The 16,975-nt window shown below is 42.7% G+C and overlaps 1 protein-coding gene across 1 annotated transcript in view; it reads left to right on the plus strand.

Moving 5' to 3' along the window:
- The window catches only part of cntln (centlein, centrosomal protein), a 111,768-nt gene that overhangs the window by 81,036 nt on the left and 13,757 nt on the right, over window positions 1-16,975 (plus strand). Inside the window, exons 21-25 of the mRNA XM_058066876.2 lie at window positions 2,068-2,194; window positions 3,796-3,933; window positions 4,869-5,054; window positions 10,129-10,305; window positions 14,333-14,395. Of these exons, the coding sequence (XP_057922859.2) occupies window positions 2,068-2,194; window positions 3,796-3,933; window positions 4,869-5,054; window positions 10,129-10,305; window positions 14,333-14,395 (691 nt within the window). The remainder of the gene's footprint in view (window positions 1-2,067; window positions 2,195-3,795; window positions 3,934-4,868; window positions 5,055-10,128; window positions 10,306-14,332; window positions 14,396-16,975) is intronic.

The raw sequence follows: 16,975 nt of genomic DNA on the forward strand, positions 1-16,975 counted from the left end.
GGCGCTCTTCATCTTTAAGTCAACACCAGACAGTCATCCGAAAGGTTCAATATGGGTTTTCTCATTAATGGACAAATCCATGGGGTAGCACCAGTGAGCAGCACCACTACCCCCCCCCCCCACCCCCCACCCCAAAGTCCCCAGGCAAGACTCTCCTCTTATTTAATTTAATGTCACTCCAATAGGACAAGCTCACATTTATTCAGCCAGTCTGCCCTTAGGCTGTCGTTCACCAAGGGAGACAGGGACATTTACTTACACCAAAGTGTTTGCTCGAGCGTTGCATCATCTATTTACTTTAAAAACACCAGTCTTTGCCAGTATGGGGTTGGCCTTGAAATTTGTTGGATCTTTGAAATACAAGAAAATAACAATATGACAAAAATAAGATGGCTTCAAAAGTTACTGGCATGACAAGGAGATCCATCCACCTGAGATGTTTTCTACACTGCACAGTGAAGGGGGGTCCATCATGATACGGGGTGCTCTTTCATTCAGTGGAACAAGCTTCAGGTGGTGCGGGGTCGTCAAACGGTGGCTGGTTATTTGCAGATGTTGTAGCGGGCAATGTTTCCATTAGCCTACTGGAAACACTCGAATCAAGTATGCCTAAACCAATTTTTGAAGTCATTAACAAGAACGGTGGAGCTACTCATTAGTGAGTCCTACTAAGAACTTTTTTAGTTCTGGATTTGAGTGTTTTTTTTTGTCATTTTTTGAGCAATAGTCTTAAACTTTTGATCAGTTGATAAACAGCCTACTTAGCTAAAATAATGCATAAGGCTAAAAATAACGAAATAACCTAGAAATGTCATCCGATAATTCTCTACAAGAGAGGGGAACTACATTTGAAACACTTCTATGCTAGGACTACGTTAAAAAGCCATAGCATTTCAGTATGTGGAATCAAACTATGGAATGGATTGAGTAAGGACCTCAAACAATGCACAACGATGAGCCAATTCAAGAAACAATACAAGCAGTTGATGTTTGCTAAATACAAGGATGAAGAGTCTTGAACCAGTCATGATGTGCTATATATATCACTATATTGACACTTACTATGGTACACATTATGTCATTAGATGCTCATATCACCTCGTACTTCGGTACGAGGTACATTATTAAAAAAAAACACACACACAACCTTAAACTGTATTATGGAAAGCAGGAAGTGAACAAATGTAACAGTTACTGATTGTAAAAGTACCAGATGGAGGGGTAGATCAGACTGTATGTAATCTGATGCATGTTCAAATGAAATTAATAATAAGATTAATTGTTGTTTTCAGAGTGCTTTTTGTCACACTCCACCTCCCCTGCTTTTGCATATTGTAGCTCGACTTAAAACCTCATTAAGATCCAAATGTGCAAAAGTTAAATTCTGGCTATTTTTCAACAGGTCTTAAGATTTTGCTCTTAAATTGATCGGGAATGAAAAGCGTTTTAATCTGTTTGTTTTTGTTGATATGATCACGTGTCACAGCATAGCTGAAATATTCTACAGTAGCTCTTTAGAATGGTTAAAAAAAATCAAACATGCCATGTATGCCTGGTAATAGAAATGAGAAGTGACTTAGGATGCATTTAGTTAGAATCCAAACATCTGGTGCAGAGCAGCCAACGTGCCTCCCAGGGGAATTATTGTCAGCATACAAACATTTCTGTCATCCATACTCAGACGCCCTGGTGATGTGTTCTTGTATGTGACTGCTGCAATCCTGAACCTAATTTAAACATTTACATTCATTGATTACAATCTGCTTAGCAGTGTCACTGCTGATTCAAAATACTGTTTGTCGACAAGGCGTAGTGGGGCGCCCAGTCACACTATTCCTCGACAGCGTTCAATTTAGTATGCGCCTGTTGGGATGCATCTTTAATTCAGCACCTCTACCATCTCCAAGCAGCCTACTGGTGTATTTAGTTGTCATAATGAGCTGTCATGCCTGCTTGCTGCACTGCATGGGGACATACTGCCTGCCAGCGTTCTGTGTGTATTTAATCCTCTGCTCTAAACGACTGCTTGTCTACAGTCATTCACACCGAATTCTCCTATTTGTGCAGAGCAAGCCACGCCGAGCGAGACGCAGGAATGAAAAGGCAGCTGGTGGACGACCTCAAGACCAGGCTGAAGTTCCTGCAAGAGATGGAGAAGAGTGCCCGCAGCCAGGTGGAGGAGCTGGATAAGAAGGTGCCTTAAGATCACCATCACAGTAATGAATGCTCATCAATGATTTATGGTGAAAAAAACATTCAGTGATGATGGTGGACTTCTAAGCTGTTCTGATTTCAAAAAGTGTAAAGTTTAAGCGCTAGTAAAACTCATCACAGTTTGCAAATGTACAAGTTGAGGATACCTGTTGCAGGATCAAATCGTGGCCATCCAAAAACATTTAACTGTACAGGAAAGAATAACGATACAACACCCACTGTACAATAAAACCAAAATAAACCATATCCAATCACCCTTTAAAGGTGACAATTCCAGGCTTAAACTGTCACCATCAAAAAACCTTTAACTCTACAAGCAAGTCTACAGTACAGGTAAGTTAACCATTGTACAATAAACGAAAATGAAGTAAAACTAAAATAAAGTAACTCTAATCCAAATTTTAAAAAGTGTATCACAGTACAATAAAACTACAATAAAGTAAAACTACTCAACTTTTAGAGATGACTAGTCCAGGCATGACCTGTTGGCATCATAAAATCTTCATCAACACTAAAGATAAAGTTGAACACTATAATAAAACTACAATACAGTAAAAGTAATCACACCCTGAAGATACCTACGAGTACAGCCTATCATTAGTCAAAAAAATATGCATATTTAAGGAAATTATGCATACTCTTTCCACAAATAAAATTTTTTAAATCATAATAAGAGCCAAATGCACTGAAATTCAAATACGGTATAAGTACGGTACAGTACGGTATTTAGACCACAACTTGTTAATGTAGTATTGTACTTCATAGTATTAGTCACTAGGTGTCAGTACTTCTTTGGTGAGACCATCACAAAGCACCAGACTTGAAAAACTTGCTTTTATTGCAGGTTAAAAATGATCTCACAACAGGCACAATAATAATAACAACATAATGGCAATAATAATCATCATCTTAATAATAATAATAATAAAGACTTATGTAAAACTCAGCTCTGAACTTCCGATGCCACGTCCAATCTCGCATCAATTCTGCTCCCCCTACAAGGTAAACTACAAGGTAGTACTATATAACAAATTTCTGAAAACTGTCTTGTTGTTTTTTAATTTTATTTTTCCATAAATCGTTGTTTGACCTCAAAATGTCCAACTTTTGTCTCTGTTCATCATTGTATTAGTGTAAGTGCTTCTAAAAGCGTAATGACAAAATCGCTGGTTAAAGAATCCTCCCGCTGGTAAAAGTATTTCAGGCTGTAAAACATTGCAAATTGTTGCACCGTGAGCACACAGCATATCTCATCTGTAGACAAATGCAGCCAGCGATGACATAATTTACCTGATTGATACGCAAGTTCCAAAGGATGCAATAGCAGCCGCATGAGTCACCACATTAAAAAAAAGAATATCGGGTTATAAACGACCAGACTGATGCGTGGAGCGGCGTGGTGTCATTTGCACCTAATTTGATCAAGGTAAACAGTGAACAGCAGTGCGTAATGTCATTTGTCAATGTCAAGCTAGCAAGCCCAGGCCTTGTTTGTGTGCAGTCATTCATATTTACTTGTAACCATCATACACTGGTAATCTTTGCTTCGAATAATTGGTGTCATCCTTTTCCTCTTTGCAGGTCAAGTCTTTATCAGAGGAAGCCTCCAACAGAAAGGCCTTCATTGAGTCTCTAAAGAGGAGGCTGAATGTGGCCACCACAGAGAAAAGCCAGCATGAGGCCTCCTGCACCAAACTAAAGGATGACTTGGAAAAAAAGGTTCTGTGCAAAGCTTAAATATTCTATAATATTTTAACTTCAGCTTGTTCGACACGGACAGGAACAGCAAATATGTATAAACCTCCATCTTGAAAGCAAACAAACACAGTACACGTCACAATGCTTTTACAGCTGTAGGTTTAATTAACGTAGCATGTTTTTGGAATGTGGGAGGAAAAACTGGAGTACCCGGAGAAAACCCACGCATGCACGGGGAGAACATGCAAACTCCACACAGAGATGGCCGAGGGTGGAATCGAACCCTGGTCTCCTAGCTGTGAGGTCATGCATATATGTAACTTCATGGGACACCACAATACAGAGCACATGTTCTTAAGCCCTTTTCTTCTCATTCAGGACGGCATGGCAGTCGAGTGGTTAGTGTGCAGACCTCACAGCTAGGAGACCAGGGTTCAATTCCACCCTCGGCCATCTCTGTGTGGAGTTGCGTGGGTTTTCTCCGGGTACTCCAGTTTCCTCCCACATTCCAAAAACATGCTAGGTTAATTGGCGACTCCAAATTGTCCATAGGTATGAATGTGAGTGTGAATGGTTGTTTGTCTATATGTGCCCTGTGATTGGCTGGCTGGCGACCAGTCCAGGGTGTACCCCGCCTCTCGCCTGAAGACAGCTGGGATAGGCTCCAGCACCCCCCGCGACCCTCGTGAGGAAAAGCGGTAGAAAATGAATAAAAATTCAAAATAAAATAAATACCTGGTACTCTCAGTAGTAGGGTATTAGTAAATAGCTACTTCTATCTCAGAAAATTCAATACATTCCTTGCCATTCTAATACACATTTTGTTTTTTATATACATACATATTTTGGTTCTATATTTACAATTTGGACTAATTTTGCATAAACAAAATAGAGATTTTCCATGTTCTTTTTTTGTAAATAGCTGACCTGTCCTTCCTGATGTATTTGTTTTGCAGGAGCAGCGCATTCATGCCCTCCAGACTCGTGTGGGAGCCAGCGAGCAGGCCTTGGCTAGTCTGGAACACAACGCCACTACGCAAATGGAGAGAATGACCCAGCAGAGCTCCCAAGCTTTGGACGGGCTTCAGAGGCAGCTTGGCCAGGCCTCCTCCCAGCTGGAGCAGCTTCACTCTTTCATCAAGGTGCTCCGCTAAAGGGCCGCTTGATCAAAGGCCAAGGGGGTGCAGCGTTGAATCATCTCGCCCGTCTTAAATCACTGTCAAGGGCTGAAAAATCTTTCCCCCGGACAAGAAATAGAAGATTGATGTCATTATGCGTACTTTTTCCTAATGCGTGAGGAGATAAAGGCCATCACAAGTAGATAAATGAGAGATTAGGAGAACTGGCATGGTTGTTTTTGTGGAGCTGTAATCCATCATTTGGAGGTGTGTTTGTTTATCTGGCACAGACTGATAAAGTGTGTCCCCCCGCAACTCCGCTGTGCTGACAGCTGTCTGTCAAAGAAAGAAGAAGCTAGGCAGAGATAGCGGTGCCTATTTCTGCACATATATAAATCATGCACATGGTTTGGTGGAGCTTTGCCAGCGTTCATCAGATTTTGGGTGGATAAGGGCTTTTAATCGCCTCGCTGCTTTTTCCAACTGCAACTTTCCAACAAACCTGGGATCAGATCGGAGTTGAAAGCACTCCTTCAAAGAGTTTTATGATAAATAGTGTCAGAAGTGGGGAGACCACTGTTCCATTAACCCCAGAGATGGGTGAGGCCATTGGAAACCGAGGACCAGTGAAGGGACATGGACCTATCGCTTGTAATTATAGGTTATTATAGGTTATTATAGGTTATCACATGGTGACCTTCGGTCTCGGGCTGATACTGACACTTGGGGGCATGATACTGAGCCTGATACCAGACAAACCATGAGATGATCTTATTATCACATACTATTTAATCATGAGCTTATTATCACGTACTATTTAATCAAAAGACCATTTTGTTTACAGAAATTTTTCATTTTATAACATGTATTATATCTAAACAGTGTAAACACAATAATTGCAAAAATATTTCAACAATAATATTTTATCAACAGTCTTATCTTATCAATGTCTGACAATTAAAGTTTGGGTTTTTTTGGTGACTGGAGAAGCAATAGGCACTAAGCACTCGTGTGCTGTTCTCTGATTGGTTGTTTCACGGGCGCTCTGAGTGGACAGCTACGGGGGCTGATACTGGACATGGTTAAACTCTATATTTTATCAGTATCACTGCCCTGGGCTTTGACACGGTATCATTTCGGCCTTTTCCTGTATCATTCATGAGCGGTTTCTAGAGTACAGGGCCAATTAATACTGTAGTATGTGATTATTAACTAATTAACTGCAAGGCAATCTGCGGTCTGCCCAGTTGGCAAGACCTCTGTGGAATAGGTTTATCTCCTGAGTGATGCATGTCTCCAGAAAGCGATGGGTTCACAATCTGGATCTAGTGACAAAAGGGTGTCAGAAGTGGGTTGTTAACTTTGAAGGCTATTCACAGAACTGGGTGAGGACCCTTTACACAGGGAATCCTCTCATCAAGTCGGCAGTAGTCTGACGGGGGGGGGGCATCATTGCAGTTTTGCTATGGTGTCAGAATGTCGAATGATGTCAGAAGTGGGATGGAGTGAACTGCTGCCTTCTGATTGTTTATGTTACTCAAGTATACACAAGACATCCATATGCCAAGAACACACACATGGGATCTATTATACATGTATAAAGAGAAGATGGATTATTTTTATTTGCAGAAATATTGAAATACAGCGGAAGGTGCTCACATTGCATTTCACCTCGGTTTCCCATAACCTCAGGCGGGGTGGGGGCCATTGTGATATTGTTGAGGATTCACATCATTGTGTGCCTGCCCCTGGCTGCTGTGATCCCCTATAAGAACAGCCAGCCCTTTGATTGGGCTGCCTTACGTCCGGAGGAGATTTACTCTTGTCATGTATTGATCAGGACTGGAGGGCTGTGTGTGTGTGTGTGTGTGTATAGATGTGTCTCAGTGTCTTTATGAGCTTATTTTTTTGTTACGCTTGTGTCTGAATGTGTATGCAGAGATTTTTTTTTTTCCTGTATTGTGTGGCAGCAGCCCCACCTGCCTCAGGCACGGCAAAAAAGCGGCCTTGAAATCCGGTGGCACACATACTTAAGTTTATTATTCTTGTTTGAAAGGAAGGCAACTTGGCTTTTGACTGTTTACTATTATTTTTAATGTTATTTAACCACAATAACCTTAAATACCCTTACCCTGCAATGGATTTTGTTGCGTGTCTAATGAACGTAGATCATTTTCTCCTCCTTGGCGCTTCTTGTGTTTTTTAAAGGCCCTTTTGTGCTTTTGTGCGTTAGTGTGAAAAGGTTCAGACGGAGCTAGTTATTATTGAAGATGTCTTTTTAGCTCCTCATTTGATCCCCATCGCTATGCCTTAATCCTTGCCTCGTCTAAATTGGCCCTCTGGCTATAGTGATTGTGCTGCTAGCTCCGGCTAAGAGCACTCAACACACACACACACGGCACCTACTGTGTGTGTTAGTGCATGTGCATGCATGTGTGTGTTCTGTTGTTCCTCCCGCGCCTCTGAATGGGGTGATGAATTCCCTTCTTAATCTCATTCCCGATTATTTCACATGCAGGGTTTAGGTCAATTAAATGTAACCCTCCACTAGTGACAGTGAATATCTATTAAGGCCGTAAATGAAAGACTGAGATGTGTAATGTGCTATGTATTCCTTAAGGATCTGCACTTTTTTTTTTACCAAAACCAGCTCCATTTATCAGATCTAATAGACAATAGTTATGATTTAATAATATTCATCTTACAGTGGTGCCGCTGAGGTTGAACACAGTCCATTCCAGAAAATCTCTTGACCTCTGGTTGACTGAACCCATTCAAATTCACGCATTGCACTTCTTAACAAGATAACCACCCTATAAAAAGCTAATATAAAGAAGATCTTGGCTCCTAGCTCCGTTTTGGCGTCTCTTTTTGAGTTGTTAGGATAATTGAAGACTTAATTGTGAGTGTGAATGGTTATTTTTATTATGTGACTCTCACTCAAAGTCAGCTGGAATAGGCTCCAGCATACCCATGACCCGAGTGAGGATAAGCGGCACAGAAAATTAATTAATAAATGAAACTTCAATGAGAAATATGGGGAAAAACTTTATGAATTGTTGTTTTTAACGTTCCCAATTGTCAACAAAGTTAACCACTATATAATAAAGCTAAAATGTGACAGATGTTTAACTATTAGGCTAGTAGAGAGCAAAGATTGCTGAATACAAGTACAAAGAAATGAAGTCAATAAATCCAAACTACAATAAAATTTGTCATCACCCTTTGACGACCCATGATGGAGGTGTAGCGTACATGGAGAGGAGATTTTAAAGGCAAGTCGACTGAATGCAGCATGCCTTTTAACGATTTTCACCACTATTATTATGAATAAAATAGAAGACGTCTAAAAGACTTGTAGCATTAAAAGAGGACCAATTGTGCTATTTTCACTTTTCGGACCTATAAATGTAGTTACAATGTTGTATTCTCGTGTAAAACCATGCTAAAGTTTCAGATGATGAGGTTTTACGCATTAGGAAGTGAGCCCTGAAAGGATTTTGGAATGGTTCAAAACACTCTGTTTCAGAGGGCGTTGCAAAACTGTGACTTTGTGATGTCACAGGGGAGCCGGCTTCTGTATGGGTGTGGCTGTCCTCTCTGCCCTCCCACAAGCTCAGGCAGAAGTTATTGGAGCAAGATAAGGGCATTTCACACCATTTTTGTGAACATGAACTTGAAATTCTCCACCAAACTGTCGCTGAAGGAGAAGGTGCATTCATGTGAGAGAACCACTGTGCTAAGTGTCGGGAGCACGGTAGTCCCACAAAAAAAAACATGTCATGACCACAATTCTACTACCGATGTTGTGCTACGATTGGTTGCAGTTTGTAAACGCGGCGCCCTCACATCCGGCTTCTGAGCTCCACGGCACCAGCGATACCTCTGACAAAGTGTGTCCGACAATGAGTGCTCCTCATTGGGCAGGCGAGGTTGGAGGATGCCCTACACTTTAGGTTCATACAAGTCAGGGGTCTCCGGCCAGTAGCTAATGAGCTAAAACCACACCAATCATTTTATTCAAACCACATGAAATTTTAAAAGTTATCTTGGTAAAAACTGATAAATGGGCTTTTTTTTGTTCAGTGTTAGTGAGCTTTGCTAGCCGATGGTGGTGAGCTTACATTTTTTTGGTGAATGTAATTTGAGGTTTTGGTTGTTGCGGCGTGTTTAGTCCTGCAAAAAAAAAAAAGACAAAACATAACTTCACAGAGGTCCTCTCACTGCAGGCTTTATTAACTCCGCCAGTGTGCAACTCCTGGAGCATGAGAGATGTTTGCCACGCTTCAAAAATCTTCATCAGTTTTTGCGCTCGTGTTTTCCCTCATCTCTCCCTGACTCGGTTACATTATGTTCTATCCGAAAGCAAGTTGTACGCTTTTCTTATTTGTTTATTTGTTTGCGTTGCGCTGAGAGCTACGCCGTCCCCCAGCTTCCCTCGTCTGACCATCTATTCCAAGGTCAGCTTTTCAGCGGGGCTTACAAGGGAATGATACGGAAGATTATTGCCTCGATCAATAAGCTGGAAATGAAGCAAAGGGGAGTTTGCTTTATTGACTTGCTCGTGTACAGTGGCAGTTTTAACATTTAATTGTCTCTCTGTATTTAGAGCAAACTTCCCATTTAGCGCCGCGGCCGCCGTGCCATCCCAGGCCCTCCGTTGTTCGCCTCGCTTTGCCGTCCACTCGGGCACCATTTTGCAGCGGCCCCCTCGTAGCTTAATTATTAACAGTGTTATGCTGCCCTGTTGTGCGCCGAGACCTTCAGAAAGCAAATAAATAAATGAATGGCTGCATTTTCACGCCGCCTCTCTGCCTCTGATGAATGATTCTCTGTCTGTGGAGATTTTAGCAAAAACTGGAGGTGCATTTGATATCAAAGCCGCGTTCCCGCAGCTTTCAATCGACGGGGCAACAAACCCTCAGGACCGCTCTCCCTTGAAGGCAAAACCGGAGAGAATCTGAGTGTGTCAAACTCAATATTCCTCCATAATGCACTAGTCCTCGCTGCCGCATGCTTGATCAATTTCATTTATTCATCCGCCATTTCTCGCACTTCTCCGTATCCATTTCGTCATGTTCTTCTATCTCTCCTCCAGGCCCTGGCGAGTGAGATACTTTTAGAGGTGCGCGAGGTCAAGCAGCAGCTGATGAAGAGGAGGAGGTTGAGGCAGGCCGGCGCCTCAGCCAAGTCCATGATCAAAGCCAAGTCCATTGCTGCCTCCATCCTCAATATGTCGGAGAACGATCTGGCAGACATAATGGACTCAGACCAGGTACGTACCAGCCCTTTAACGCTAACTGCAGGGTCGAGATCACCTCTAAATGATGCCCACGGTGCAGCGCCTACCTATAACGTATTGTGCCATAAACATACTAAAAGTTTCCGTCGGATTGAAACATCGACGTGTTGCTTTTGGGCAACAACTTCTTTTGTCAGCGCAGACTCAACGGTGTACAGTAACCTCAGACTATCCGTCGGGAGTCCGAGCTGTCGATTTGGCGTTGGTGTGGAAAAATAAGTTGTGAGTTCATCTCTTGTTGTTTAGCCTCGCTGCAGCTCTTTGCTTCGGGTCGACCTCGGCTTATTGATGGATGAACAGACGTGGGCAAGGCAAACTTTTATGAAGACGAATCATATTAATTAGAATGTTGTAGTCCACGCTTGCGCCGCGTTTAAAGGCAGTGTTAATGCACTACATCAAAAGCATCTTCATTACTGGTCTACTTCATACAGCGGAAGAGTCTTGTCTTTGCCCTTTTTCACAGAACCCAGCAATGCCAGATATTGGTAATGGTAATGTTTTTATTTCATTTGAACGTGCAGCAGATTACAAATTAGTACATCCCATAATCAGTTCATAAACCCTTCTGCTACGCTTCATGATCGGATATCCCCGCAGAGATAAGAAAGAGGAGAGGCTGAATAACTGGAGTGAACAGCAGAAAAGACGGTATAAAGGTTGTCATAATGGGGAATGTAATGGTAATAGTAATGGTAATGGTTTAATTTCATTTGAACATAATCAGTTCACAGTTCCACATGTCCAAAAGGAGTAGGAAGAAGCAAAGCTTATTAAATCCTACCCCTCCATCTGGTACTTTTACAATCAGTAACTGTTACATTTGTTCACTTCCTGCTTTCCATAATACAGTTTAAGGTTGTTTTTGGGTTGTTTTTTTTAATTATGCACCTCCAATATGACCATCCAATGACATAATGGGTACCATAGTAAGTGTCAATATAGTGATATATATAGCACATCATTGGCTCATCGTTGTGCATTGTTTGAGGTCCTTACTCAATCCATTCCATAGTTTGATTCCACATACTGAAGTGCTATGGTTTTTTAACGTAGTCCTAGCATATAAGTGTTTCAAATGTACTTCTTATGCATTATTTTAGCTGTTTGAAGATTAACTATATCAGAAAGTTTAAGTATTTGTGATTTTAGAAATAAGGAAAGGATAGTAAATAGTACTTGTCAATGACAATAAGTTACTGGACAAGTATTGATGTTTGACATCGTATCTTCTACAAGGAAAAGAAAAGTAACTGACTCAGGTCTCCCAAGATCCCATGGTTCAAAATGATTGTGTCCCTTAAAGTAATCGTGTTGCGCAACATTTCGGACAAACTCTGCATCGTACAACTGAATACATTGCACAAAACAAGTACCATTCTCTCCGATTCTAAGTAAGTATTCTAACTAAGTCATACATCGTGAGCCCAACGGCGTCGTCAATTAGCAAATCCATGTTGCAATCAACCTCAGGTCTGTGGAGATGTCTTCCTCCGCCTCCTCCTCCTCCTCCTCCACATCTCTCAGGAGATGAGAGTGGGTCGCTCTGTGCTTACTCACGTTTGAAACCAATTTGATCCCCTTTCGCAGCTCCACTTCACCTGTACTGGAACAAAATGTTCTCCACTCATCACAACTGAACGCACTGTGGCCCGAGTCTTTTTTTCTAACATGCTTTAAGTACAGGTGTTACAGTACATGTATTTTGGCACGGTACAGAGGCGTATCCAGTTCCCACAGGGTACACATTAAGTGGCTGATAGGAATTATTCGGTTTTCACTTAGTTGGTGGAGATATTCGAAGAAACTTAATCATTTTCTCCACTTCATTTACTCACATAAGTTTGAGTGATATTAATTGGTTCTTCAAAGCTTTAAAAATATCAATCTAAGCTGCAGCCTAATAGTATTAAACATATAACATCAATGGGATGCACCTATATCGAACACATGTATTCACCCACACATGCTGCTTATATGCATGTGTCCATTCCATAGCATGCAGCAAAGGTTCAGAAAGGGGCCAAACAGCTCCAGGCCCTGTGGATGAGTGGAGGATGGAGTGGATTGTTCTTGTATCCTGATCACCTCTTGACATTGTATATGTTTGAAGACCAGACTCTCTCAACCGCTCGCTTGCTCTCCTGTTTTCTCAGTTACTGTAAGCGCCGAGCTGCTAATTAGGCTTACGCTGAAATATCACAAAGGCTCACACCTGTACGAGTCCAGAAAGCTGATAAAAGACTAAGGGGGTAAACATGTGCTGATATGTGGGAAGAGAATACACAGTGTTGTCTGCTATACTGTACACTTGTTTGAAAATAAGTCACACAAAAATCCGTAATTTAAGTCACAGTCGGCGTTGAGAAATGGCGCTGAAATTGACATCGGTTTGTGTTTTATACACAACAACCACAAAAAAAGTATTCAACACTGTTTCCCCTGTTTATGTAATGATTTTTCTGTATATTTTTATTGTATATGTCCAAGTTTATAGACAATAATTAAAGTTTTACATGCACAAAATAATAATGTAAACGTGTCTATTCATATGTATGTATAATATGTGTATGAATAGTCATTCATTTTCTACCGCTTATCCTCACGAGGGTCGCGGGGGTGCTGGAACCTATCCCAGCTGTCTTCAGGCGAGAAGCGGGTTACACCCTGGACTGGTGGCCAGCCAATCACAGGGCACATATAGACAAACAACCATTCACACTCACATTCATACCTATGGACAATTTGGAGTCGCATGTTTTTGGAATGTGGGAGGAAACCGGAGTACCCGGAAAAAACCCACGCATGCACAGGGAGAACATGCAAAGTCCACACAGAGAAGACCGAGGGTGGTGAAAGACAAAATAAGAAGCCAAAAAGTTACCACTTCCACACAAAGTAGGAGGAGAACTCATCCATTCATTCATTTTCTACCGCTTATCCTCACAAGGGTCGCGGGGTGCTGGAACCTATCCCAGCTGTCTTCAGGCGAGAGGCGGGGTACACCCTGGACTGGTGGCCAGCCAATCACAGGGCACATATAGACAAACAACCATTCACACTCACATTCATACCTATGGACAATTTGGAGTCGCATGTTTTTGGAATGTGGGAGGAAACCGGAGTACCTGGAAAAAACCCACGCATGCACGGGGTGAACATGCAAACTCCACACAGTTCCACTCCAGCTGTGAGGTCTGCGCACTAACCACTCGTCCACCGTGCAGCCCGCAAAGGAACTTGAATCGAGAATTAATTGCACTGGTTTCGTCTTTATCGAAGCTTGAGACTAAACTTTCAAGCACAGTACATTTGTTAATTATTTGTTTCTCAAGTATGACAGTCCAGAATGTTACATAAAGCATAGCCTAGAAGTTCTAGAAGTTCAATAAAAGAGAGAGATTAATTCCATTGACATTATTTCTGAGGGAAAAAGATTAATTCTAAATTCAAATCAGAGCATTAAAACTCAATAAGTATGTGACAGATAATATAAACTATGCAATTTGTCTGCATTCTTTGTTTTGTAAGTCACCAGTGCAGTCAGCGCCTGAAGCAGACTATGAAATGAAAGTACACATAAAGTTTGAATGCACACGTCAGTGGACAGTTTTACTGGATTTGTGACTCTTTTGCCCACCTGGAATTTTCCTTTTAATCACACACACACACACACACAAATACAGTCAGACACTTTCTCTTACGCTTGACCGTGTCACAGTGTGAATATACAGTCGACCTTGTCCGAAGCCAAGTGGTCCGCACGGCCACACAGTTCATCGTGTTCATTACAAGGCCGCCACTCTGTTAAGTCATTATACCGAGCATGTAAACTTTTTACTGGCGTTTCTCCAGAGAGAGTCCTCAAGGTCCAGCCTGCTAAGTGTTTGAATATAGTGGCTCATTCTCTCTGGAGAAATCAAGGAACCTTTTTTCGTCTGACTTGAGTGGAATGTACTCTTGCTATTTGTGTCACTAATTATCATCTCCATCTTCGCAGGGGACAGAGACTCTTTCAGATCAGGATTGGCTGGATCATCTAAACCGCATCCTTCAGCAAAAGGTAAGTCATAGTGCCATTTATCTCTGCATCGATATTCATATAAGATAGGCATGTTGACTTGTTAGATTCAATTCTCAATTTGGCGGTCAATCGACATTCCGACCCTCACCTACGGTCATGAGCTTTTGGGTAGTCACCGAAAGGTCAAGATCGCAGGTTCAAGCAGCCGAAATGAGTTTTCTCCAGAGGGTGGCTGGGCTCCCACTTAGAGATAGGTGAGAAGCACTGTCAACTGGAAGAAACTTGCGCCTCGCCAGAAGAGGTGGTTCGGACATCTGATCAGGATGACTCCGGAGTGCCTGCCTGGGAAGGTGTTCACAGGCCACGTCTGACCGGTCACGTTGGAGAGACCGTCTCTCTCAACTGGCCAGGGAACACCTCGGGATCCGCAGGGAGAGTTATGTCTGGACCCCTCAATCTAAATATATGCAGATTTAAGCAAATGTTACATATTCGTGCCCTAAATTAAGCATTTCCGAGCATAAAAATGTCTACTACTACACAAATAGTCTAGACTGGCCACTAGGTGTCACCAGTAACATGCACCAGACTTGACTGCCAATGACAGGATTTTATCCATCAATCCATTTTCTGTACTGCTTATCCTCAATAGGGTCACAGGTATGCTGGAGCCTATCCCAGGGGCGAGAGGCGGGGTACACCCCGGACTGTTTGCCAGCCAATCACAGACAATAATAACATTCATTCATTCATTTTCTACCGCTTATCCTCACGAGGGTCATGGGGGTGCTGGAGCCTATCCCAGCTGTCTTTGGGCAAACACATTGCAGCTGGTCTTTTGCAAGTATGATGGAAAAACCTGTATTGGATGTAAAACATATATTGTATAAACTCATTGCCATATTAGCACCTGAGCCAACATTAACGGTAGAAACCGATCCAAAAATTATATGTTTCGACAACGGAACACAGACACAACAGAAAAGCAACACCTTTTCATGTTCGTGAATTTATTATTTAGTTATCATTTTCATTCATTCATTCATTCATTTTCTACCACTTATCCTCACGAGGGTCGCGGGGGTTGCTGGAGCCTATCCCAGCTGCCTTTGGGCGAGAGGCGGTGTACACCCTGGACTGGTCGCCATCCAACCACAGGGCACATATAGACAAACAACCATTCATACTCACATTTATACCTATGGACAATTTGGAGTCGCCAATTAACGTAGCATGTTTTTGGAATGTGGGAGGAAACTGGAGTACCCGGAGAAAACCCACGCATGCACGAGGAGAACATGCAATATTTACACAGAGATGGCCGACTGCGGAATTGAACTCGGGTCTCCTAGCTGTGAAGCTTGCGTGCTAACCACATAACCACCGTGCAGCCTGCTATAACAACATAATAATAATAATACATTTGTTTCTCGTTTAATGCGGTTAATTGGTTCCAGACTCCCATTTTAATGCTGCATCAGTAGACAATAGATACGTTGCTCTTGTTAATGATGAAGTTGACAATGCTACAACACACGTCGACATAAACGGACCCATTTTTCATAGAAACTACTCCTCTGGGTGTGAAATTTTATGTCGACAAAAGCGGTCAACCATGCAGGTCAACGTCGATTTAAGCAGGCCCGTTTGTGATAATAAAACACGCCGGACTTGGGACTTGCTGGAATGTGACGGGGGACCAGTTAGCCATACTTTTTAGGGTTATAGCGCCACCTCTTGTTGTTTGACTCCTCTTGACTGTGTTAAAATGTGTTCACTAAGAAAATAAACAATAATGTAAAAATGCTCATGTACTTGTGAACATAGCCTGGGAGACAAAAGTCGTATCTTCCCGAGAAAACAAAAGGAAATCAACTCCTCGGATGGAGTGTGTACACGCACGGCCACTCATCTGCGAGCGTTGAGCAGGAAAAAGCTTTACTGGAGCTCTGTCAGCGTCTGCTGGCTGTGATATGTGTGTGATTGAGCGTGTGTGCGTCCGTGTGTGTGTATGCGAACGAGCGAGCGAGCGCATCGTCTGTGTTCTTGTCAGAGGCTGCCGCAGGCACTCATGCGTCGCCTCCGCACCACGACACACACCAGGCACTGTTCTCTTGTTCCCCAGATCTTCCTCTGACCTTTCCACCTTCCTCTCTCCCCCCCTCCCACACTAACACACACACACACTAACGCTACTTGAATCCATGTTTTTCCCTTCTAGCTGGACAGCTTTCAGTCCCTGTTCTCTGTCTATCTCTGCCATCCTGCCCTGTCCCACATCTCTCTCTCTCTCTGTCTCTCTCTCTCTCTGGCTCAGACCCCGAGGCAGCTTGTTAGTGGGGAACTAAATATTGATTTGGCGGGCCTGTCGATGCCGGGAGAATGAGCTAGTGTTCACAAGAGACCTCGGCACCGGCAGCCTGCTATCGACGTTTTCCGTGGGCAGAACAGGGGTGATGGAAGGAGGGGCGCGCTGGTGGTGGGGGGGGGGGGGTGAGGTCTTGGGGAGTGGTAGCAGGAAGAGCGGAGTATGACAAGCCTGAGACTCGCCCCTGGGTCCCTACGGGGACCACTGGGACCCTTGCAGTCGACCCCTCCTCCCTTCCTGCAGACTTTTTC

This window comes from Doryrhamphus excisus, linkage group LG9 (assembly GCF_037039965.1).
Source record: "Doryrhamphus excisus strain RoL-2023G ecotype Guam linkage group LG9, RoL_Dexc_Guam_v1.1, whole genome shotgun sequence".
Taxonomy (NCBI): Eukaryota; Metazoa; Chordata; class Actinopteri; order Syngnathiformes; family Syngnathidae; genus Doryrhamphus; species Doryrhamphus excisus.